We start from the raw sequence: 25,201 nt of genomic DNA, 5'->3' as shown, positions 1-25,201 counted from the left end.
CGTTGACCTCTCAAGCTTGAAATTAAAAGCACGATAAAGACCTAACTAAATCTTTATGTTAAAAAATACCTTTTCTAGGGTTCAAAAGCCCGGGAAAAAATACCATCACATTAATAAGCAAATAAATGGGTTTGTTTTTTCTTTCTTCCTTCAAAATGCAAACCAAAGAAAATCACTAAATAACAGAGATTTTTCCACACATTTCTTTGGTCACAAAGATATAATGATTATGTTGCTCTTCACACCGTCGTAGGGTTTTTTTATTTTATTTTGATCGTCACAATCCTTTGACATTGTCACACCTGGACAGGGTTGTCATACCTGGACAGTCATTGTCACACCTGGACAGGGAACATTATTTAGAGTGACAACATGCAGCGTTTTCGCCAACAGGGTTCCATTTTTAAAAACTACAAAATCTTGCTTAAAAGGTCATGCTCCTTCCAACCTCGTTTTGCACAGGCTTTCTGATCCGAAAAAAAGAAAAATGGGGAAAAGTTGGAGACTAGTTTGGACAGAAGCATCCGCAAAATAAAAATAAAACTTGTGAATGAAAATAAATTGTGAATGATGTCAAATTATAGTTATCACCTCCCTCTCCGAAAAAAGAGAAGAAAAAAAGTTCGGACATCGGAAGAAGCATGTATTGCGCTTAAGCCCCATACACTTGCGAAAATAGCTGATCTACAAGCTCACGGCTTAAGCTATTTTTTAATTCATATTTTCTTTTATAAATTTAGAAGAAATTTGGCAAAGTTTAATTTTACATTTTTGAGAGAATTTGCCACAAATGTGGCATGCCATAGATTGTAATGAATTGTGATTTGATCAAACATAAATATCAGACAGTCTACACTTCCCAAAAGGTATATGCATGTAAATGGAACCCTGTCTTAAGACCACTGTCACTGTCACTGATGTTGTGACCCCTGTATTGTTCACCACAGGATTAAAAGCTATCATACCCATTCATTATTAAACCCATACTCCTGCGGAGGCAAAGACAACTCTTTGGATAATAGCATTGTGATCTAGAAGGCAAACGTTATGGTGCTAATTAAAGCTTTTCTTCAACACATTAAGGTAACAACAAACGTTATGGTGTTAATTAAGGCTTTTCATCAGCACATTAAGGTAACAACAAACGTTACGTTGTTAATTAAAGCTTTTCTTCAACACATTAAGGTAACAACAAACGTTATGGTGCTAATTAAAGCTTTTCTTCAACACATTAAGGTAACAACAAACGCTATGGTGTTAATTAAAGCTTTTCACCGAGACATTAAGGAACATCAGCATAAATGAACACCGAAGACTAAATAATTGATACTCTGTAGAACGACGGTGTCATTGTAGCTTGAAGTTAATCTAGAGCAGTAATTTCTTCATTCTTTTTTTTTTTTCAAGGATTCCCAGTTTGGATATGCATTAGATTAGATTAGACCCTATCTGATACCCCTTGCATCTCTGGGAACCCCAACAATCTACACTGCATTATAATCAGTATTAATCTAACTCTGAGAGTGTACAAATGGAACCAAATGGACCCGTAAGGGTCCATTTGGTTCCATTCGTACACTCTCAGAGTTACAGATCCAGTAAGGGTCCATTTGGTCCCCCTGGAACCTCCTCAAGGACCCCTGGGGGTCCCGGGACCAGTGTTTTAGGCAGAAAACAACACTGTTAGTGCGATGGTGTATAGTATAATTAAAGCGTTCCCAGCACCATTCCCAGGTTAAATTTACACCATCACACAACAATGCAACCTGAGCGTTCTTCTCTATTGGACACGGACACAAAGTCCATCTTTGGGTATAATATTCTTCTTCTTTGGGTTTCATTATCTATCATAATAATATGCAAAAAAAAGCCCTTTTCCCACGTTAAGGCCATTTTTTTTGTTTTGTTTTTAAAGCTTTTCAAGTTCAGTGCACTTAATGACAAACAATATTTATACTTATACGACCTCACTCACATCCTTTGAGAATTTATAATACACTTTCTTTTTCTTTCACCTCCACAACTTAACAACTCAAATCCAGTGGTGGAAAAAAACAGTACATTTACTTAAGTACTGTACTCAAGTAAAATGTTGAGGTATTTGTACTTTACTTGAGTAATTCCAACTTCCAATACTTTTAATTCTACTCCACGACATCTCGGATCCAAATATTGTACTTTTACTCCACTACAATTATTTGAAAACTTTAGTTACTAGTTACCACTTCAGCCCTATATACATTTTGGCCATTTCAAAATATCAGATCTACAAGCTCACAATGTGCCGTGATGCGACACATTGTGAGCTTGTAGATCTGTTATTTTCAAAAGATTTGTATACGTTTGAAAACTTGAAATGGGACATTCTGCATAATGAGTACTTTTACTTTTGAATGATTTTGATGCCAATACTTTTGTACTTTTACTCAAGTGCATTTTGAATTCCGGACTTTTACTTGTAACAGAGTATTTCTAGATTGCGGTATTGATACTTTTACTTAAGTGAAAAATGTAACTACTTTTTCCACCACTGTTCAAATCATGTGAAACGAAAAAAACAAAACTTAACTTTGGACGTTGAACAGAAAAACGTTCTACCCGACAACGCTCCAAAAAAAACACCTTAACAAGATGCGGTGAAAACATGAAACGTCATAAAGATGACCCCTGAGTCAGAGAAAATACTGCATCCATTCCTTGATTCACTCATTCACTCACTCATTCATGTGTAAATTCATTCGTTCATACTGCACTGTGTAGTGTAAAAAAGGAGGTAGTCGTGTTTGTACAACAAAACAGAGAACTGAGGTAGACATTGAGCGAGCAGGGTTCAAACCCACAACCCTCTGCTGCAGTGGAAACTCATTAAAACTCATTAAATAAAACTTTTCTTTTTTTGGACATTCATTTTGGACATTCATCGTTTTGGTGAGCTTTGGTTATTATTAACCGGAGTCATATATTTAAGATGCGTTGCCGCTGTGTCACGCCCCCAGAAAACAGCCGAGTAAGAATCAGACGTTAAGGACAGACAAACGTAAAAGTTAAAAAAAAAAGGATCCTCAGGCAGAGAGGAAGTGAAACCATGATAAAAACCTGCTTCACTTCCTGATGTTCTGCTGTAAACCAAGGAGGGCGGAGTTCAGCATGGAGGTGGGCGTGGCATTGCTTTAAACCCCTCCCCGCCCTGCCAGGCTCCAGAGGAGGGTGTCAGGGGCTGTGTCCCCCCAACAACCCAGGGGGTCCTTGGACCCCATTTAGAAAACCACTGCTCTAGTCTGTTGTAGCCAGACTTCCAGAGATATACACCTTCTGATACGTCTGGAGATGTTCTCATTGTGGCCGGGGCTAGAGGTGGGTGGTAACAATAAAAAAAAGAAAAAGGAAGCAGAACCAATGTGAAGGACGGAGGGAGGTCCTTCCTAATCTGGGCGCAGCCATTCAGTGGGCGTGGTAAAGGCGGTAAAGGCGTGTCCTAAAAAACAAAACAAAACAACAACAGTGGGCGTGGTTTAGTCAGCGTGTCGCCTTCGCCGGCCGTGCAAGGCACGCCCACATTGCAAATGTATCCAGATGATTGGTAGCTGGAGATAGGAGGAGATATCCCATTGGCTGTGCTATGAGAGACTAACATCCCACTGCCTGGAAGGCGGGACGAGGGACGTGCCCCCCCCCCCTCTCTCCTCAGGAGTTTCCCAGCAGAGAGGAGGGGTACTGGGCAGGATGAGACAGGTCCAGGGGGTCCTGGAGGAGGCAGCGAGGTTGTAAGACCACAGCGGTGTCAGGGAGCAGAGCCACGGCGTGACAGAAGGACGGACTCGACGTGTCCTCCCTCGGCTCTCCGTCGGAGCCGCTAGACCCGCGTCTGGACGAACGCCGGTGGTCGGCGCGGTCGTCGCTGTCTTCGTTGGAGTAGTGTCCCGAGTCGCCCGTCTCCCCGCTGCCCTCGCTGCTGCTCTGGGAGGTCTCGGAGTGGAGAGGACCCCCGTAGACGAGTCGTCTAGAAGCCGGAGCCAACCGTTCATCGTAGCACAGCACAGTCTTACCCGCTTCGTACAGGCAGGCTCTGTTCTCCACCTGCAGTACACAGTTATGAGTATTAATAGTCTATACAGTTATGAGTATTAATATTCTATACAGTGCACACAGTCCACAGTTATATGAGTTACTTAAGCCCCTCCAAATGATCCAGAATGCTTCAACACGCTTGGTCCTCAAAATGAAGGTCTTGGTCTTCAACATGAAGATCTTGGTCTTCAACATGCAAGCCTTGGTCTTCAACATGAAGATCTTGGTCTTCAACATGCAGCCAAAATGGCTCCTGGCTTCTTCAGCCACAAAGACACACATGTTCACTGATTACATTTGAACTCGTTACATTCTCTGAACTCACGTCATTCTTGTAGGGAAGGTGTTTGTCTCTGTTGAAGAGCGTCCACCTCTGGCTGACCGGCCCGTTCACACTCATCACCACGTCCTGAAACAGTGAAAAACAACAGGCCTCATTCACTAATGTGTGCCTACACACATGTTGCACAACAAATCAGTGTTTAAAAGGAGGATTTGAGGCGACTGTCACATTTCTGGTGGCATCATGTATTCAGTATAAACTAACTTTATATTTCTCTCGCTTGTCGGACGCACTTTGACGTCAATACGACGACACGACGTCAACACGTTGATTCAATACTTTAGTAAAGATGCTCAAAAACGCTGGCACTGGCTGACTTAAAGATTAAAGCTCTATATTCGGATTGTAATCATTACTATAGAGTGTTTGTTCAGTCACAGGGGTCTCCCTGTATCTCCAGCTCTTTAATAAACAGAAAATACATGTTCAGGTAGGTGACAAAATTCAAGCCAATTCCAGTTCCAATTTGTTCTGCTCATTTCTTGTTTAATCTGAATCCTGACTGAGTTCTCTATCCTGATTGGATAAAATTGGTATCCTGACCTGAAAATGCATTTTCTGTTTATTGAAGAGCTGGAGAGACATGGAGACTCCTGTTACTGAACAATCACTCTAAAGCAATGAGTGCTATCACAATGTAAAGCTATTTAACACTTATTTTGACCAAAGAAAATCACTTACCCTACCTTTAATTCATTAATTATAACAGATATGCCATATCGACTTGTATCTTTGTATGTCTTGTAACTGCCAGGGTGAACTCAGCATTATCATCAACATCAACAACATATACAGTAGAGATGATATGAACACCTCAGGTGTCACCTTGTTGTTGTGGTTGAAGTGTTGAGGGGACATCATGGGAACCAGGACCTCAGAGTTGTCAGGATGCTGCTGCTCACCGGACCCCCTGGACGGACCCCCGGGGTGTCGGGGTCCCTCCACGATCCCCATGCCCACCACCTTCGGATTGAACGACTTCCTGTTGTCGTAGAAATGACTAGATCATCATCCAGGACCAGTGTTGGGCAATATTACTCAGGAGAGTAATATGTTACTTATTACATATTACTCCTTAAAAAGGTAATAATATTATATGAATATGAATTATTACTTGGAATCAAGAGTAATGTGTAGTTTGTGTAGGTGGTTGGTAGCCTGTAGTTTGTAGTTTGTGGAGGTGGGTGGTAGTTTGTAGTGTGTAGTGTGTAGTTTGTAGTTTGTATAGGTGGTAGTTTACCCGGAGCGGCTCTTGCTGATGAGGATCAAAGCACACATGACGATGCACGCCAACGCGATGACCACGCCCACGATGATGCCCGTCATGCTGCGTTGGTCCATGTGGTACAGACTGTCTGGGAACACTGAGAAACAAAAGGTTAATTTATAGACCGTCTGGAACACTGAGAAACAAAAGGTTAATTTATAGACCGTCTGGGAACACTGAAATAAGAGATTTATCAGGTTATACTATGTCTTTCTGTTCAGTAAATAGTTGTGGAAGACAAGTTCCTGATTTTATAGGGATTAACATAATCTCTCAAGACAGATTCTGCTGACAAAGGGGAAAAAATATCACTTTTCCCATCTTTTTTGTTTTTACCAAATTGTTTGCCAGATTGGGTTTAACAACAGTACATAGGACCACAATGGAAACAAGTGTGTTGTGTTTTTAGCATAGATTGTTAATTTGTACTGCCGTACTGTTTAATCAATCAATCAATCAATCAATCAATCAATCAATCAATCAATCAATCAATCAATCAATCAATCAATCAATCAGTCAGTCAGTCAGTCAGTCAGTCAGTCAGTCAGTCAGTCAACACTTAGCAGTACAGCACGTTCACACAAAGTGTTTTTATCATTAAACATTAAACAGTAAGATAACATTTTCCATTTTCTACTCACGTACCCCCTGTAGTACCTCCACGTACCCTAAGGTTACCCTAAGGGTACGCACCCCTCGTACGTACCCCTCGTACCCCCATTTGACAATCACCACTCTACGCTACGGCTGCCCCCAAACAATGCAGGGGGTGCAGTTTATTTCTGCACCACCACTTGTATATTTATCAATGGTTCGTAGTTTGTTTTCAATAGATGTTGATAGCCTGTATACCAACATTAATACAGCAGCGGGAATGAAAGCAATCAGAGATATCTTTAAAAAGTATCCTGACAGACAAAGACCAGACGCAGAATTATTGGAACTACTAGAATTAAATTTGACCAAAAACGACTTCTCATTTGATGGGAAAACCTTCCTTCAGATCAGTGGAACAGCCATGGGAAAGAAATTTGCGCCATCCTACGCAAATATATATTTGGCTTTATGGGAAGAAACAGCTCTTACAAAATGCAGATTCAAACCCACACATTATTTTAGGTTTCTAGATGATATTTTTGGAGTATTTGAGCACTCCACAGAGGAATTTGAGCACTTCATACAGGTCTTAAACACACATCATGCCTCAATAACAGTGAAATATGTCACAAACAAAGAACACATTGACTTCTTGGATGTTACAGTCTTCAAAGGGAAAGATTTTAACACCACCGGCAAACTGGATTCAAAGGTGTTTTTTAAGGAGACTGATACACATGCACTGCTCCACAAGACATCCTTCCATCCAACCCATTGTTTCGCAGGAATAGTCAAGTCACAACTCCTACGTTTCAAAAGAATCTGCACACAAACAGCAGACTTTGAAAATGCCTGCAAAACTCTATTCACAGCATTAAGGAAACGTGGATATACAAGAACATTCCTCAGGAAATCATACAACACATTCCAGGAAGTGAAAGTAAGGAATGAGAAACCCACACTAGCCTTAGTAACCACATTTTCTAGCCAAAGTTTATTGGCAAACAGAGCCATCAAAAGCAATTTTGAAAACAGGGGAGGAAACCTCCTACAGAACTTTAAGATAATTTCGGCCTATAGGAAAAACAAAAATCTGAAAGACTACTTGATCCACAGCAAATTGAAGCCATGGAACCAAGTAGCACGGGCAAGACCTAACTACTTCAGCCCTAAACAAACGGTTAAAAACAGGACAAACAAAAACATTATTAGCCTAAGACAGAACATCACATACAACACCAGAAATTGTGTTTATCTGATTACTTGCCAAGTGTGTGGATTACAGTATGTAGGAGAGACAAGCAACTCCATAGCAATTAGAATAAGCCAACACAGGTACACCATTAATAATGAAAAAGATACCCATTTATTAATTGTTCAACACTTTATAACACATGGGATTGATGCCATAAAAGTATGCGGCCTGGAATTCAATGACTGCTGGACAATTGGACAGAGAAGATTCCATGAAAAAGAATGGATTACAAGACTTAGCACAAAATATCCAGGAGGCCTAAACTTCTAAACTGCCCAAAGTAACTGAAACTATCCACATATTCTTACTAACCTAAACAATAGAGTTGATCACCTACATCAACCACAAAGTTGAGGGGGAGATCTCATTGTTGAGCTAATGAGAATATCAATGAAGGCACATTGATACCAAGAGCCATCAACATTTGGACCATCAACAGGGAGCTAATTGTCTTCCAAATTGGAGGTGTGAACATCAGAACTGTGGATATGCTAACTTGTTTCCAAAACTGTATCCCTTCAGTATCTACCCCATAGTCCTAAAAAATATAGTGTAAACACATCCTTAAATGGAATTAGGAAATAGCTTTAACCCGAGGGTATGCGGTCACCCTGACTCAGAGATTAGACGCCTCTGCCCTGCACAGTCTAATAGAAAGCACAAAGCTTTAAAAAATAAGGCTGCCTCATCCAGGCAGTTGGCCAGCAGCCACTTTGAGTGGTAGTTGGGATAAACGCAGTCAGTGGAACAAACGCAGTCCGCACCAATAATATTTACGATTCTGTCCCTATCGGTACATAACTCGGACGGCGCTGAGTCGACTAGCAGCCCAGCGGCTGGTCGACGCGGGCACTCGCGCCTGGAGGCGCTCGGGCGCGTCTCCTCAGCCTTAAGGTCTGCTGAGTCGGCGCGCCTCCGTCATGGCCCATAACTTATAATTATAAATTATAGGGAAAACACATCCTTAAATGGAATTAAGAAATGGTTTTACCTTTAGTCTAGGTAAACTTAATTATTTGCAAAACATGACATCCCTTATTCAAAACAGATGGCGAATGCATTCTTCTCTTTATAGGGCCTACACAGGTAATAAAATTGCCTGTGAGACCTTCATGAATTGAACCTCACAGTCAGCAGTCAGTCAGTCAACACTTAGCAGTACAGCACGTTCACACAAAGTGTTTTTATCATTAAACATTAAACAGTAAGATAACATTTTCCATTTTCTACTCACGTACCCCCTGTAGTACCTCCACGTACGCCTAGGGTTACCCTAAGGGTACGCACCCCTCGTACGTAGCCCTCGTACCCCCATTTGACAATCACCACTCTACGCTACGGCTGCCCCCAAACAATGCAGGGGGTGCAGTTTATTTCTGCACCACCACTTGTATATTTATCAATGGTTCTGTAATCAATTCTGTTGATGGGTTTGAGTGGTGGCATATCTAACCTGCGGGGTCCTGAGCCGTGTTGTCGGGCGGGTGGGAGTGTCGGTTCCTGCGGTGGGACCCCCCGGACCCCCCACGGTGCAGGGGGGCCAGCTCCACCGGGCTGCAGAAGGGTCCGTCTCCCACCTGGTTGGAGGCGGAGATCTTCACCAGGTAGGTGTTCCCTGGTTCCAGCTTCTCCAGCAGAGCCATGGTGTTGCTCCCTGTTCAACAATATGCATATTAATATTACTAACATTCATACTGGTATACACTAATAATACATAATAATAATAATGTGTTTTATTTGTATTGCACTTTTCATTCACAAGGAACCTCAGAGTGCTTACGGAGTAAAAAGCATGAAATCAATCAATCACAAAATGTTAAAAACAGTGTCAAGCTCAAAAGGATCTTATTACTGACAGCAGCTGCACACGATTTAACAGGAAAACGCCTTCCTAAATAGAAGGGTCTTTAGGCCGGACTTAAAAGAGTCCAGGGTCTGCAGTTCCCTGACTTAAACCTCTACCACTCGCCCTCAGTGTGAATGACCTCTGACCTTCAGGACAGTCCACTCACCCTCAGTGTGAATGACCTTCCAGCGTTGCTCCATCCAGGCCTGGTGGTCAGCGTACAGGACGGTGTAACTGGTCACCAACACGTTGCTCTCCTCAGGCTCCCTCCACGACACCAGGGCCACGCCCTCCTCGATCAGCATGACCTTTAACCCCGCCGGGGGCTGGCTGGGTGCTGGGAACATCACATATTATTATTATTATCACAAGAGTATTACTTTTTGGTAATTTATAAAACACACACACTTAAAACTTAACCCCTTTCACTTAAGAAAAATAATAATGATAAATGATTAAAAAAACACGTCACATAGCGACCCCGTTGTGAGCTTGTATACTTGATATTTTTTGTGACTTTAGACAGACACTCTTGAACGATGACGTTGGGCATTCATTTACCCAAAGAAATATTTAAAGTTGAAACATGACATTCTTTCTTTCTTTCTTTCTTTCTTTCTATTTGTTTCGAACACCATACAATAAAAAAAAGTCACAACAAAACAATAAAGTAACAAATACAAAATATTTTAAAAACTATTCCAACTATCTCAATGAACAATAAATCATAAGTGTTCGAAAAGGAGCAGGAAGAAGCTAATGCTTATAATATCCTGCGTCCAATTACATGCTCTGATGAAGGCTCATGGCCCAAACGCCTAAGCGTTGATTTATTGGTGTGTGTGAGCCAATAAAAACAACATCGAAAAGTGAGTACCCTGACATTTTTGGGATTTGTTTTAAATTCCTGTTTTTGAAACATGATATTATGGATATACAAGGTTTCTAGCCTGGCATTAAGCCAGACTGATAACGTGGATTCACTCATACGTTCCTCCACGGTAGAGGAACGTGATGTGAGTGAATCCACCTAGCAAAGATATTCACGTAATCTTGGATGGGATAACAGACTTTATTGTAAAAACAATCTGCAAGTAACAGTAACCCACCTGCTGGCGGGGTGTGGTGGTACACCACAGAGCTCCAAGGACTGGACCTCTGATCCACATGAAGACGAACCACCAACTCATAACGACTGTTCTGCTCCAGATCCTGAACCTCCACACTCTGTGTGGTACTATGGAGAGAACCAAAGATATTTAATATGTTAATAATGAACCTCAACACTCTGTGTGGTACTGTGGAGAGAATCAGAGAGATTTAATATGTTAATAATGAACCTCAACACTCTGTGTGGTACTGTGGAGACATACAGTCAGAGTTAGGGTCAGGGGTCAGGGACATACAGTCAGAGTTAGGGTCAGGGGTCAGGGACATACAGTCAGAGTTAGGGTCAGGGGTCAGGGGTGATTCATGTCTGACTATGATGTCTATGTCTATAGAGCTGTTGAACCCTAAAGCTCGCCGTGACACGAGAATAGGTACGACGGAGCATAAATTAAGGGTCTAAGTCAGCGACAAAATGTTACTGCTGCATGCTGTCTGTCTGTCTGTCTGTCTGTCTGTCTGTCTGTCTGTCTGTCTGTCTGTCTGTCTGTCTGTCTGTCTGTCTGTCTGTCTGTCTGTCTGTCTGTCATATCATATCATATCATATCATATCATATCATATCATATCATATTATATCATATCTAGTCCACTTACACACTGAGGTATCGTACAGCCTCAGCGCTGTGTGTTGCTACAGGCGTACAGCGGACGGTGTAGCTAACGGTCCGCTCAGAAGGGAAGTCCGGCCTCCTCCAGCTCAGCAACACAGAGGAAGAGCTGCCATTGGCCATGGCGGTCACATGGTCAGGGGGCGGGGGGGCGGCGGCTGGATGGTCTCGTGTAGCTGAGGAATACACACAAACACACGCGCACACATGCACACGCACACGCACACACATGCACACACACACACACACACACACACACACACACACACACACACACACACACACACACACACACACACACACACACACACACACACACACACACACACACACACACACACAGGTTTACTTTTGCAATACTTGTGAGGATAACAACATTTTTAATCGTAAGCCAAATCCCCCAAAATAGCCGATCTACAAGCTCACGATGCGTGGCAGCGCGACACATTGTGCACGACGACACCAGCGAGCAACTATATGTAAACATAAGGCATTCTCTCTAATTCTAACTCCTAAACATAACCTCCAAATGCCTAATCCTAACCCAGACTGAATTAAAGTTGTGCTGATTTATTTGCAACTCGTTGTGAACAGATCCTCAATTTTCACTATTTTTGAAACAGAGCTTAATGGGTTAATCCATAACATACATATTTATGTACATTTGGGTCAGAGAGTTTCTTCCTACAAATGAATGGAGTCACAAGAACAATATGTGTCTTTGAAATGTAGTGAAAGTTTAAGTGAAGTAAATACTCAAAAATACAACAAAACTGTAGTGCAGTACTCAAGTAAATCTACTTTGTTACAGAACACTACTGCATGTGGAACAAAAACCTGTGTGTGTGTGTGTGTGTGTGTGTGTGTGTGTGTGTGTGTGTGTGTGTGTGCGTGCGTGCGTGCGTGTGTGTAGGTGTGTGCATAGGTGTGTGCATGCGTGCGTGTGTGTGTAGGTGTGTGCATAGGTGTGTGCATAGGTGTGTGCATAGGTGTGTGCATGCGTGCGTGTGTGTGTAGGTGTGTGCATAGGTGTGTGCATGCGTGCGTGCGCGTACTTACACACACATCCAGGCGTGCTGACAGTCTGGTCGGCATGGTAACCGTCTCCAGCATCACTGAAAGCCAACAGTTTGACCTGATATTTCCTCCTTGGATCTGAAACACAAAGAGATAAATACATAAATACATACATAAATAAATAAATAAATATATGCTTAAATGTTTCAGAAACGTATTCCGGTGCTGTTTATCTTTAAAAAAAACATGATGATTTCAAAATGCATTATCATTGTGTCTGGAAAACGTATTGACAGCCACATGTCATGATGCATTTTTTGTTCAAATTGGTTGGTATCTGCTGATCCATTGAGATGGACTTTTTGGGACTTTTCATAAAAGAATGCATGAAAATGTATTCAGTTTTTAGCATCTATCATTAACTCTGTGACCATTATGACAGGTTTATGATCTATAAAGTAACTCTGTGACCATTATGACAGGTTTATGATCTATAAAGTAACTCTGTGATCGTTATGACATGTTTATGATCTATAAAGTAACTCTGTGATCGTTATGACATGTTTATGATCTATAAAGTAACTCTGTGATCGTTATGACATGTTTATGATCTATAAAGTAACTCTGTGATCGTTATGACATGTTTATGATCTATAAAGTAACTCTGTGATCGTTATGACATGTTTATGATCTATAAAGTAACTCTGTGATCATTATGACATGTTTATGATCTATAAAGTAACTCTGTGACCATTATGACATGTTTATGATCTATAAAGTAACTCTGTGATCGTTATGACATGTTTATGATCTATAAAGTAACTCTGTGATCGTTATGACATGTTTATGATCTATAAAGTAACTCTGTGATCGTTATGACATGTTTATGATCTATAAAGTAACTCTGTGATCGTTATGACAGGTTTATGATCTAAAAGGTTTATGCTCTAAAAGTGTGAAAACTATTTTTTAATTTTCATTTCAGGCAATCTAAAAAGAAAAACCCCATCATGCCACTAGGTGGTGCTATAATGCTGATGTAAGTCTTATCCAGACAGCATACACAGCAGTGGCTCTCCAACTCTTTCATGTCAAGGACCCCCAAATGAATATGTACTTGGCCGCGTGGACCCCCATCTGAAAACGTGTTGTGCCAGGGACCCCCCAGAAGAGAAGATTGATGTTAAAAAAATATCTATAAATATTATTAAAATTGTTCCAAACATTTGAAAATAGCAGAGCTACAAGCGATGCGACGCGCTGTGAGCTTGTAGATCTGATATTTTCAAATAGTCTAGGTATAAAATAGAGCTAAAGTGGTTAATGTATGTTTTATAACGTAATAGTTTATACCTGCAAAGTAACTAAAGTTTTCTAATAATTGTAGTGGCGTAAAAGCACAATATTTTGCCTCTGAGATGTAGTGGAGTAGAAGTAAAAGTATAGACAATTGGAAATACTCCAGTAAAGTAAAAGCACCTCAAAAGTGTACTTAAGTACGGCACTTGAGTAAATGTACATCAGTTACTTTACACCACTGCACCGGACCCATTAAAAACCAGGAGGGGTTATATTTTTTAGGGAGCGTTTTTGGATGAGCTTTTCTGCGTCCAGTCAGTTGTGAATAAAGGTCAGCCTGTGAGTAGGGAGTAGTATTGACCACACTGTTGTCCATGAGATGTGGGGGAGGGGTTTGTTCAGCTGCCCGGGACCCCCGGCCAGCCGGGGGACCGGGGGGGGGGGGGGTGGGGGATCGGGTTTGACTGGGGTCAAAGAGGTCAGGCTAAGATAGAACAGAAGGAATCCGGGCTCAGGGCCACGGACGGGGGGCCGAGAGGGGCTTTTGTTTGGCTTCTTTATGTTCCTGTGTTCTTGGCCTTTATAGAGACTTCAACTTGAGACTCTGAAGGAAAGACCCTGAACTCTACACACACAATGATACCGTATGTGTATGTGGAACGCAGAACACAATCCTGTGTTATATTTTTGAACTCTGAGAATGTGCAAAATGTAACCAAATGGACCCTCACGGGTCCATTTGGTTACATTTTGCACATTATCAGAGTTATAAATGTATAAATTGGTGAACCTACGTACCCAGAAAACCTTTAGAGTGTATGTTAAGGTGCTGAATGTGATATGTTTTCGTTGAAAATGTTTTTTTTTTTTCGTTTAAAACCCTTCAAGGTTTTTCAGTCCAAGGACCCCTTAGCTGAGAGAGAAATGAAGCAGGGACCCCTTGGCTGAGAGAGAGATGAAGCAGAGACCCCCACTACATATTGTATAGATGAGAGATGAACGGGGGTCCGTGACATAATGTCTATCAAACCCCAACAGCATAGATCAGGTCACATGGCTTATTTGCATATTGGACAGCACAGAGGGAAGGAGGGGGGGGGTCGGTCCCACGGCTAGAGGTCACGGTTCTGTTCAAGTCCAGCTGAAGGGAGGGGGGGGGGGGGGTCATAGGGGTCAGAAGTCACAGGGCGTGGGTCAGTTCTGGCCCCACACCCACACACACACACACACACACACACACACACACACACACACACATGCACAAACAATGGCCAGCGGTCATTATGCAAAAGCCAGGGACATCTGGACCCTGACCTCTGAACCCTAGGAGGCCATGCAATGGGGGCGGGGGGGGTCCCCGTATTGATCAGAGATGCTAATTTATTTTTCAGTCAAATACGTTTTAATCACTTTGATTAAAAAACCCATAAAGTGTCTCTGGAGTCGCATCTACATTGATTATTACACTCCTCTCTTATGCATGGATTTTATTTAACATATAAGTGTTTATTTAGATTTTATAACAGAGTAAAAATACTCTAGTAAAAGTCCCTGTGTTCAAAATGTTACTTGAGTAAAAGTGCAAAAGTATTGGCATCGAAATATACTTAAAGTACCAAAAGTAAAAGTACTAATGTTTAAAAATAGCCCATCTACAAGCTCACAACGCGTCGCATTGTGAGCTTGTAGATCGTTTATTTTCAAATAGCCATCTACATTGATTATTACGTATGCATGAATTAAAAAAAAATATATGTTTATTTAGATTTTACATACTTTTGTCCCATTGCATAACATGACTCAGCGTTACTTTAATTGTCTTAATTCACTTTACACATTACAATGTGTTCGTGTGTGATCTTAACAACCTGAGTTACATCATCCAGTTGTTCTCCTACAGTAACACGTCTATTATTAACATTTTCAAACATGGTCTCTCTCTCTCTACAACCTCTTCAGATGTACAGAAGATACTTTACATAGCATGTTGTTTAGATAGACGTTAGGTTCATTGTCATTGGAGGCCAAAAGAGGAGCTAGTACCAGTTTCCCTGTAGACAGACGACCCCCCCTCCCCTTTTTTTGTAAATATTTTTTGGGGTTTTTTTTCTGTATTTTTATGTTGATTTTTGAACTGTTTGGTTGCTACTATATATGTCTATGAAATCAATTCAAGGACCCCAACGGAAACAAGTCCGCAAGGACTTTTTTGGTCGGACCTTTTAGACAAAAGTATTATAAATGTAACTGTTGTTTTACATTATTTTGCGTAATAAAAATGTCAATCAATCAATCAATGTTTAACTGATATCCTATCGTTTCTTTGAGACACTGTGTTTTTTTTCTCACATTCCTGAGACAATTATCCAATATTTTATATGAGAAGAAAATACTGGATTTGTGTAAGAGAAAAAAATGAAAAAGAAATGTACTTCAGTCATTTGTCTGGAAAATAATTTTGTGTTAAAAAATCGTATTGTGAACCTGATATCGTGATTGGAATCGTATCGTGAGTTGAATGAATCGTTACAGGCCTAATGTAAGGTTTGAACGGGTTAACTTTAACTTCCTGTACGCGATGCCAGCGTCATGTGATCACTCACCCAGGCCGCTGATGGTCAGGTGGGTGTGGTTGGCGCTCAGGGTGACGGTGGGTTGTTCTGGTTGGTTCTCCTCGTGGTACCAGAGCCGGTAGCCCCGCACCGCTAGGCTACCGTTACCACTGTTACCACTGCCTGGCACACTGGCACTGTGCCAGCGTGCCAGGATGGACGTGCAGTTCAATGGGTCCAGCTGGAGCGTGGGGGCAGTGGGCACTGAGGAGGAGTACACACACACACACACACACACACACACACACACACACACACACACACACACACACACACACACACACACACACACACACACACACACACACACACACACACACACACACACACACACACAAAACACAATATTAATGCTGTTTTTATGAATCATGTTTTACACAGACATTATAACTATATACTTTGTTTTGTGATGAATCAATGCTTGTGAAGTTTGAAAATGGTAAAAGTTTCTGAATGGTTTACATTTTCTGAAATGTTCTGATTTTGTTCACTTTCTTACTTTTTCCCCCTATTGTTGCCTATATTTATTAATAATGTATAACTTTTCCCCGAAAGAGGGACATCAGGCTGAGAGTGGTTAACCTTGGTGGTTTATAAATGACGAAGGTCAGAACAAAAGATACATGAAGATAAGGTCAGACTCAGAACTCTAAAAGATTCACCAGAAGCAGAATCTGATCCTGAATGGGATCTTGGTGTTTTGTACACACACACACCAGCAGTAAGGTTCAACCCGGCCGTCTATATATCAACGGGCCGTTCTGTTCACGGCTGTGGAATCTCTATATGTTTAACTTAAAAGATTCAGAAATGCCGTCATGGACACACACACACACACACACACACACACACACACACACACACACACACACACACACACACACACACACACACACACACACACACACACACACACACACACACACACACACACACACACACACACACACACACACACACACACACACACACAGCCTCTTCTTTATGACCCATGACTGAGGCGGCTCTCACACCACTGACAGCCAGGGTCAAAGGTCGCTGCACGGGTCCCCAACACAAAGCCTGCAGCGAGACAAAGCTGCTGCTCTGGTGGTCAACATCTGGCCCGGGGTCCCTTATGGGTCTGTAACTCTGAGAGTGTACACATGGAACCAAATGGACCCTTACAGGGCTGTAAACTCTGAGAGTGTATAAATGGAACCAAATGGACCCTTACAGGGCTGTAACTCTGAGAGTGTACAAATGGAACCAAATGGACCCTTACAGGTCTGTAACTCTGAGAGTGTACAAATGGAACCAAATGGACCCTTACAGGTCTGTAACTCTGAGAGTGTACAAATGGAACCAAATGGACTCTTACAGGTCTGTAACTCTGAGAGTGTACGCTCTACAGAGCCTCTAGCCCCGCCCCCACCAGACACATGTGAGCAGAGGGACAAAGCGCTGACTGTGACAAAACGTCCAGGTCATCTGGACACAATAATATCCAGGTCTTTGGCAATGGTGTAAAGTAACTACGTACATTTACTCAAGTACGACATTTTGAGGCATTTTTACTTTACTTGAGTAATTCCAATTTCCAATACTTTTACTTCTACTTCGCTACATCTCAGAGGCAAATATTGTACTTTCACTCCACTACAATTATTTGAAAACTTTAGTTACTGGTTACTTTGTAGATTTGGATTATTATTACAAAACATACATTAAACACTTCAGCCCTATATACATTTTGGCCATTTGAAAATAGCAAATCTACAAGCTCACAATGCGTCGCGCTACGACAACAAACATTAAACCGGCTCGGCCCCTTATATGCAGCCCCATGTGAATACACCATTTCTCGCTTCTCATACTTGTTCAGCTTGCCACAGAAAATGTACATCCCTTATGATCGCGTGTCCGACTGTTTAAAAACACACAGGTACGTGTGTGTGTCGCCCAGAGAAAAAATATTCCATCCGAGACATTTCCTTCTCCTCTAGCAGCAGTTTCAAAACAGCGTGTGTCGCATAACACGGCGAAAAAAAAAGTCAACTCGAGAAAGAGACGTTTTAATGAAAAGGCTAAACAGGAAGCGGACGGAAACGGAAATCTTCGGATGACGTTATCTCCGTATCCGGGTGAGTTACAGTGAAAGTGATCACTGCGGGTGATAAAGAACAGTGCGGTCTTTTATAAAATCTAATAAAAAAAAAATAAGTTTATTACGTCTGTGGCAGTAAATGAGTTAATGGGTTAATCCACGAGTAGGCTATTTAATCTGTCCACCAGGTGGTACTGTACAGTATATGCCGACGCCGTGCGGTATACCTTTGGTGCTGGAGGTCCGGGGGGTCCGGTGAGAGGTCCACGCGGTGGGTTCACACCAGCCCACCCTGGTGGAAGCCGCCATGCGTAGCAGGTAGATGGTGTCTGGCTGCAGGTCTTCTAGGAGGTAGCGGGTGGCGTTGTCCGCCAGCTCCACGGTCTGCACCGCCGCCTCGCCCTCGCCCGCCGCCGCCGTGGCGCCGCGCCACGCCAGCCGGTACGCCTGGACTCGCCCGCGGCTCAGCTTGGCGGGGAGGGGCCGCCAGGTGACCTGGATGTCTGTGGGACTGGAGCTGCTCAGGGACAGCTCTGGGGTCCTCAGTGGTACTGCAGAGAAAACACCATCATCGTCATCAGTGGTGGATAGCAACTAAGTACGTTTACTTTAAGTACTGTACCTTTAAGTACCATTTTGAGGCATTTATGCTTTACTGGAGTATTTATAATTTTCGGTACTTATTACTTCTAGTCCACAACATCTCGGGTCCAAATATTGTACAAAACAGACATTAACCACTTCAGCACTATATACATTTCGGCCTTTTGAAAATAGCAGATCTACAAGCTTACAATGCATCGCAATGCGATGCATTGTAGCTTGTAGGTCTGCTATTTTCAACTTACTCAAGTCCATTTTCAATTCCGGACTTGTACTACTCGTAACAGAGTATTTCTACATTGCAGTTTTGATACTTTTACTTAAGTAAAAAAAGTGAGTACTTTTCACACCACTGCATATCATCCAGATCGGTCCAACAGAGCTACAAGTACTTACATGTTTTATTTAACCCATGAAGATCTGAGGCCCATTCTACAAATGCCTTCTAAATCAGTATTTATTTTTTAAGTACCCCTAAAATGTTTATTTATTTTTCTCACCATCTTCCAGGGTGTGTTGGCTGACTTGGTCCGACATGCGACTGGCGCCCATGGGCATGTAGGCCACGATGTAGAAGCTGTAGTTCCTCGCCGACTCCAGATCGTCGATGATGTAGCTGGTGGTGTCATTCCCGATCACTGCCTGGTACTCCTCGTTGTTCAGACCTGAACGCCGTGCAAAACACGCGAAGGAGAACCGCAAAGACACGTTAACACATTAGCCTACCTGCCGAAGACGCATACATGCGTTCTATTAAATACATCACTTGCTTGCCAAGAACAAAACTCCACAAGGGGCGCCCTAACACAGCTTTGGAATGATCGATCGCCACTCAGAGAAGAAGTAGTCAGATGTGACGTCATTCCAAAAAAACAGACATCCGTTCAGCCCAACTATGGGATTTTTTAGAAAAACACTCCTAAGTCAGTTTTTTTTTTCATTGAAAACCACCCTTTTTCAACGGGCCACAGCCCCAATATGGCTGCTCACGGTTGGAGTGTTATTGTTCCAGTCGATACACGGATCCCTCCCCCTACCCACAGGGACTTTTTTTTTGTTTTTGTGCACAACGTGGCTTCCACGCCGTTTCAAAGATCGTCCTCATTGATTCCATTATATCTTTTAAATCACTCTTAAAAACCGACTGTGTGTGTTCCAGAAAGAAACAACCTCTTACCTTCAGCCTTCATGTAGTGTATGGAGTAGGCGATGACTTTGTCAGCGTTGTAGGTGGGTCGTCCCCAGGCCAGCAGGATGGCGGAGCTGGAGATGGTCTCGGCGTGGACGTCCCGTGGCGCGCCGGGCCGGTCCTCAGACATCACCACGATGAGCCGGGCCGCCGACAGCACCGAGCCCGCGCCGTTCTCCGCCACGCACTGGTAGATGGCGTCGTCCTCCGGGATGATCTGAGTGATCACCAGTTTACTGAGGAGATAACCATCCATCAGAGTACACTTTATTGTCACATCAACAGGTTTACAGTTGTAAAGAAGTGGGTGAATTACTTTTCTTTCTTTGCATGCCATCATCACACACATCAAGTTTTCTATCATAAGTAGGGAGATGATAGAGATAGAGAGTAAGAACAGGAGAGGGAACAGAAAAGGTAGATCCTGAAATCCACATAAGGAAATATCAACGTAATCTACATGAGGGAAGGTAATCCAGCATAAGAAGACTAGATCCTAACGTAATATACATGAGGGAATGTTAATTCATATTAATTAGTATTAGATGTGGTAGTACAATATTAGTAGTAGTAGTAACACTATGTTTACATTATAATTCATTAGTGTTAATTAGTATTGGTAGTAATAACAACATGTCCATATTATAATTCATTAGTGTAATTAGTATGGGAGGTAATAACAATATGTCCATATTATAATTCATTAGTGTAATTAGTATGGGAGGTAATAACAATATGTCCATATTATAATTCATTAGCGTTCATTAGTATTGGTAGTAATAACAACATGTCCATATTATAATTCATTAGTGTAATTAGTATGGGAGGTAATAACAATATGTCCATATTATAATTCATTAGTGTAATTAGTATGGGAGGTAATAACAATATGTCCATATTATAATTCATTAGCGTTCATTAGTATTGGTAGTAATAACAATATGTCCATATTATAATTCATTAGCGTTCATTAGTATTGGTAGTAATAACAACATGTCCATATTATAATTCATTAGCGTTCATTAGTATTGGTAGTAATAACAACATGTCCATATTATAATTCATTAGCGTTCATTAGTATTGGTAGTAATAACAATATGTCCATATTATAATTCATTAGTGTAATTAGTACCTGTTGTACATCTGGATCCTGCCATTTAAATGCACTTCCTGTGCGTTCTTGAGCCACGTGATGTGAGGGGCGGGCACCCCGTTAGCCTGGCACATGAAGCGGGCAGTGCCCGCCCTGGGCCTGGTCTGGCTCTCTGGACGCTCAGTGATGGACGGAGGGACTGGAACATACATCATAATGACCATTTATTAAAGATTGCTGTACTGGAACATACATTATATTTACCATTTATTAAAGATAAAGATACCGATAAGAACAGAGACCCGAAACACCCTATGACCCCAGGCTACAACACTGAAGATACGTCCCAGGTGCATCCATGTGATGTTGTCTTTATAGTTAGTGATTCTATTTATAGTGGCTCATAGGAATAGACTATGTGACAACCAGGAATAGTTTGGTGACCACTGGAGAGACGGTTGACAGCCGGAATGTAGACGGCATCCGGGAGCAGTATGGGTTAGCGCCCCAGCCTGTGTCTTCCGTGAGGAAGAAGCCCAACAAACCCACGGTGAGGCCTTTAAGGAGGGCCATTCAAGCAAGCTGCAAGGGGAGCCTGCAGTACCACCACGGCCCAAGAAACCATCACGCCAGAAGGAAATGTTTGGAACGGGGGAGTCTGGTGCAACGCTCAGGTCCTGGACCTGGTGAGACGAAGGAGGAGCCCGGCCAGGAGGCCATCCACAGAGCCTAGTCCCTCCACGTGCCAGAGCCTCTCCTCTCCCCAGTCCAGGCAGAGTAGTTTCGGAGAAGCCGACTGAGGGTCCCTGTCTTTCCCTAAGAGGACTGACCGTGGGTAGCTACTGGGATGTAAGTCGGGGCTTGATCAACCCCCGGCTGGATCACCTGGGTGAGGGTGTATGTTGTTGCGAGACCCGAAACACACGATGACCCCAGGCTACAACACTGAGGATACATCCCAGGTCCATTCATGTGATGTTTTCTTTATAGTGAGGTTGGTATTAGATCTATAGTTTTACCGAGAACAGTGAGGTTGGTATACAGTTAGATCTATAGTTTTACCCAGAACGGTGAGGTTGGTATTAGATCTATAGTTTTACCCAGAACAGTGAGGTTGGCAGCAGCCATGGTGGAGTTGCGGGTGCCCGGCGTCGTGGCTCGGCAGAGGTAGAGTCCGCTGTGGCGGGCTTGGGCGTCGGCGATGAGCAGGTTGCCGTTGCCTAGCACCCGGGTGTTGGCGTCGATGGGCCGGCTGTCCGCCCGGCTCCACGATACAATGGGCCGCGGGTTTCCCCCGGCAATGCACTCCAAGACCACACTCTGATGGAGGGAGGCCGTCACGTTTTGGGGAGCAGCGAGGATTCTGGGTCTTTGTAGAGCAGCAAGACCAGACCCTGTAAACAGAGACACATATACATACATCACTAGAGCTGCAAGAGTAGTAGCTGTAAACAGACACACATACATTACTAGAGCTGCAAGACCACAACCTTAAACAGAGACAAGGATACATATACTGTATATACTGTACACATGAACAGATATCTATTTAGGGGGAAATAGTCACCTTTTCTTCTTCCCATTAATTTTCTTTAATAGCAAAAATAGCAGATGTACAAGCTCACAACGCGTTGTGAGCTTGTAGATCCACTGACTTGGACCTCCTCTCTGTTCCCCAAACAAGCAAGCGAACCTTTGGGGTACAGAGCCTTCAGCGCAGAGTGCTGCACTATGAGCTTGTACATCTGCTATTTTTGGAAAAGTGACTGGTGCCTTTGATGAGTTCCTTAACAGACGACGTCACACTGATACGAAACAGTATGCGCGCGCAGGTCGGCAGCAAAAGAACCCCACCGCTCATAAGATGCAATGTAAAAGTGGTCACAGTCTCACGTGTAAAAATGCATCCCATCAAACTTTCAGATGCTGTTTTTCTCCCAGTGTGGAGGAAGAATGCTTAGGATTTTTACTGTGATCTCTCGCTCTTGACATATATAATCCTTGGTTTCTGTTGTGTGTAAACAATAATAACAATTCAAAGCAGTTGTCCTCAAAACTCCACCTCCATAGTAGAGTCAAAAATGGAGGTTCCGTGACCATCCTTTGGCAAGTAAGGTTTGACGATTGATTTGACCTCTATGGACCCTTTAGAAAAGATTTAGCCCCCAGGTCCCTCCCAAAAATCCTGGCATTTTTTGCTAGACAGCCAAATTCAAAATGGCGCCCGGCGCCATCTCTAAAAATTAACTTTTGATCTGAATGACCTAGAATCATGTATGAAGGCACTTTTCCATACAAGTCAACCATGAGGATTCCAAATCTGACACAATTTTAATTGTAAGACCTTGTTTTGACTCCGAAATTCAAGATGGCCGACATCCAGTAGAGTAAAAACTTATACCCAGGGGGCAAAGGGGGGTATGCTGCATTTGTCCTGCCATAAAAGGTTGGCCACCAGAAATAATATTTATGACCCAGTAGGATCACAACCTATATGGACAACCCGGTCACCTTGCTGCTGGAAATCCAATATGGCCGCCTCAATATTATCAGAAAATAGCTTTGGCAATAACTTTTGAACCAGATGGGCTAGAAATAAAAACTTGGTGTCTATTTCATGGTTTCAGAGCATGAGAAACTCAATGGAATACTTATCTTTATGATTGGGTGTGTCTGGACCTTTCATTTGCATATTTCCAAGATGGACGCCACTCGAAAATGAGTTTTACTATGACTTTTACAGCAAAAAGTCTGCTTTTTAAGCAATATGAACACATTTGGTCAGTTTGAGCTTTAATTTATATGTTGTCAATATGGCTGCAGTCATAAATAATGTATGGTATTACATTTCCCCTCAGATTTATTGATTTATAGATCTATAGTTGTGGGGATGATTGCAGAGAAAATCGGAGAAAAAGCCCACAACGTATCTTATGTATCATTTTAATAAACTAAATACAATATAAACCGACACATGCACACTCCAAGACTTGCCATAAACTTCAACTTTAGGGCTATACAAATTAACATAGTGGTATGCATTCAAGTAACATAACAAAAGATAGACTACTTAGTGACAAATAGAGTAAAGGCGGAATTGAGGTTGCCTACAAAAGGTTCATTTTGACCTCTATGGTGCTGTCTTGCCTGCTTCTAAAGCCAATGATACTATGGTACAATGCTATTCACTGTCACTGTTGTCATGTGTTGCACTGATCCTGCTGCATCGTGTCTCCAGTCCCTGGCAACGGCATCCTAAGTAGCATGGAATTGCCTTCTTTGCACGGGAACAGTTTTTTTTGGCAGCCTTTGATACAGCTGCATGATATTGCCTTGTTCATTGACACAGGCCAGGCTGGCTCGGTAGATGCAAGGGGGACTGCATTGCTAGCACTGAGAGACAGCTCTTCTCAGGTGCAGGTCAAAGGCATTCTCTGTCGGGGGCAGCAGCTTTAAGAGGGTTGATCTATTATTGAGGAACTTGTACACTCTGAGCTTACTCAGGTCAAAATCCTCCTGGTGGTCCTCTTTGGATGTATATACAGCAATTGTGAGGTCTCGTGCCGGATTTATGGACGTCATCTGAGAGGGAATCATAAGAGTTTTCACCAAACTCCTCAAGTGCAGAGATCCAGACGCATGATGGCCTTGAACCATGCCTTCTTCCCAGTGAAGAAGGGATAGCTGGTGGTACAGTATCTCTGCCACTTAAACTATGGATAAAGGGCAGGGCACGACACTGTGCGAGCCCCAGTGCTGATACCATTTGATGGAGAGGAAGGTATGAATTTTGCTCTGTTCTCACCCACAGCTCTGGAAGGCATCTGAGATGGGTTGCTGCATAGTAAAGGCACATGATGATGTTGTCTGTGTCATTGGCATGGATGAGAACTCTGTCAACTTTGTCATTCTGGACGCTGTACAGGGTGTGGAGTATTATTCTTGTATCAGCCTCCTGTTGTGTGGATTCTAGTGCAGGGACATCTTCAATAGACCCCTCATTGATCACCACACTCCTTGTCTCTTCTTTAACCCCCCCACCCAGGTAAAGATGTGTTGGACCAAGGGCCGCCTTAAGTTTCTCATTTTCACACCATTCGTCACAGAGGAAACTCAATAGGTTTGCCTTGTTAGCTGACACAGCAAAAAA

The 25,201-nt window shown here is 42.6% G+C and overlaps 1 protein-coding gene across 1 annotated transcript in view; it reads right to left on the bottom strand.

The window, feature by feature from the left end:
- Positions 1-3,684: 3,684 nt before the first annotated feature.
- Positions 3,685-25,201, bottom strand: part of LOC311047891 (protogenin B-like) — a gene marked incomplete at both ends in the record, with an annotated part of 29,229 nt that continues 7,712 nt past the window's right edge. The window contains 15 exons of the mRNA XM_084060840.1: positions 3,685-4,077; positions 4,394-4,477; positions 5,237-5,411; positions 5,652-5,775; positions 8,984-9,184; positions 9,543-9,713; positions 10,486-10,613; positions 11,139-11,328; positions 12,212-12,307; positions 16,072-16,284; positions 18,394-18,717; positions 19,270-19,434; positions 19,947-20,194; positions 21,091-21,250; positions 22,152-22,445. Of these exons, the coding sequence (XP_083916966.1) occupies positions 3,685-4,077; positions 4,394-4,477; positions 5,237-5,411; positions 5,652-5,775; positions 8,984-9,184; positions 9,543-9,713; positions 10,486-10,613; positions 11,139-11,328; positions 12,212-12,307; positions 16,072-16,284; positions 18,394-18,717; positions 19,270-19,434; positions 19,947-20,194; positions 21,091-21,250; positions 22,152-22,445 (2,966 nt within the window). The remainder of the gene's footprint in view (positions 4,078-4,393; positions 4,478-5,236; positions 5,412-5,651; positions 5,776-8,983; positions 9,185-9,542; positions 9,714-10,485; positions 10,614-11,138; positions 11,329-12,211; positions 12,308-16,071; positions 16,285-18,393; positions 18,718-19,269; positions 19,435-19,946; positions 20,195-21,090; positions 21,251-22,151; positions 22,446-25,201) is intronic.

The sequence above is a fragment of the Gymnoscopelus microlampas genome (assembly GCF_963454915.1).
Source record: "Gymnoscopelus microlampas genome assembly, chromosome: 6".
Taxonomy (NCBI): Eukaryota; Metazoa; Chordata; class Actinopteri; order Myctophiformes; family Myctophidae; genus Gymnoscopelus; species Gymnoscopelus microlampas.
This window is presented reverse-complemented; position numbering and strand designations above follow the sequence as displayed.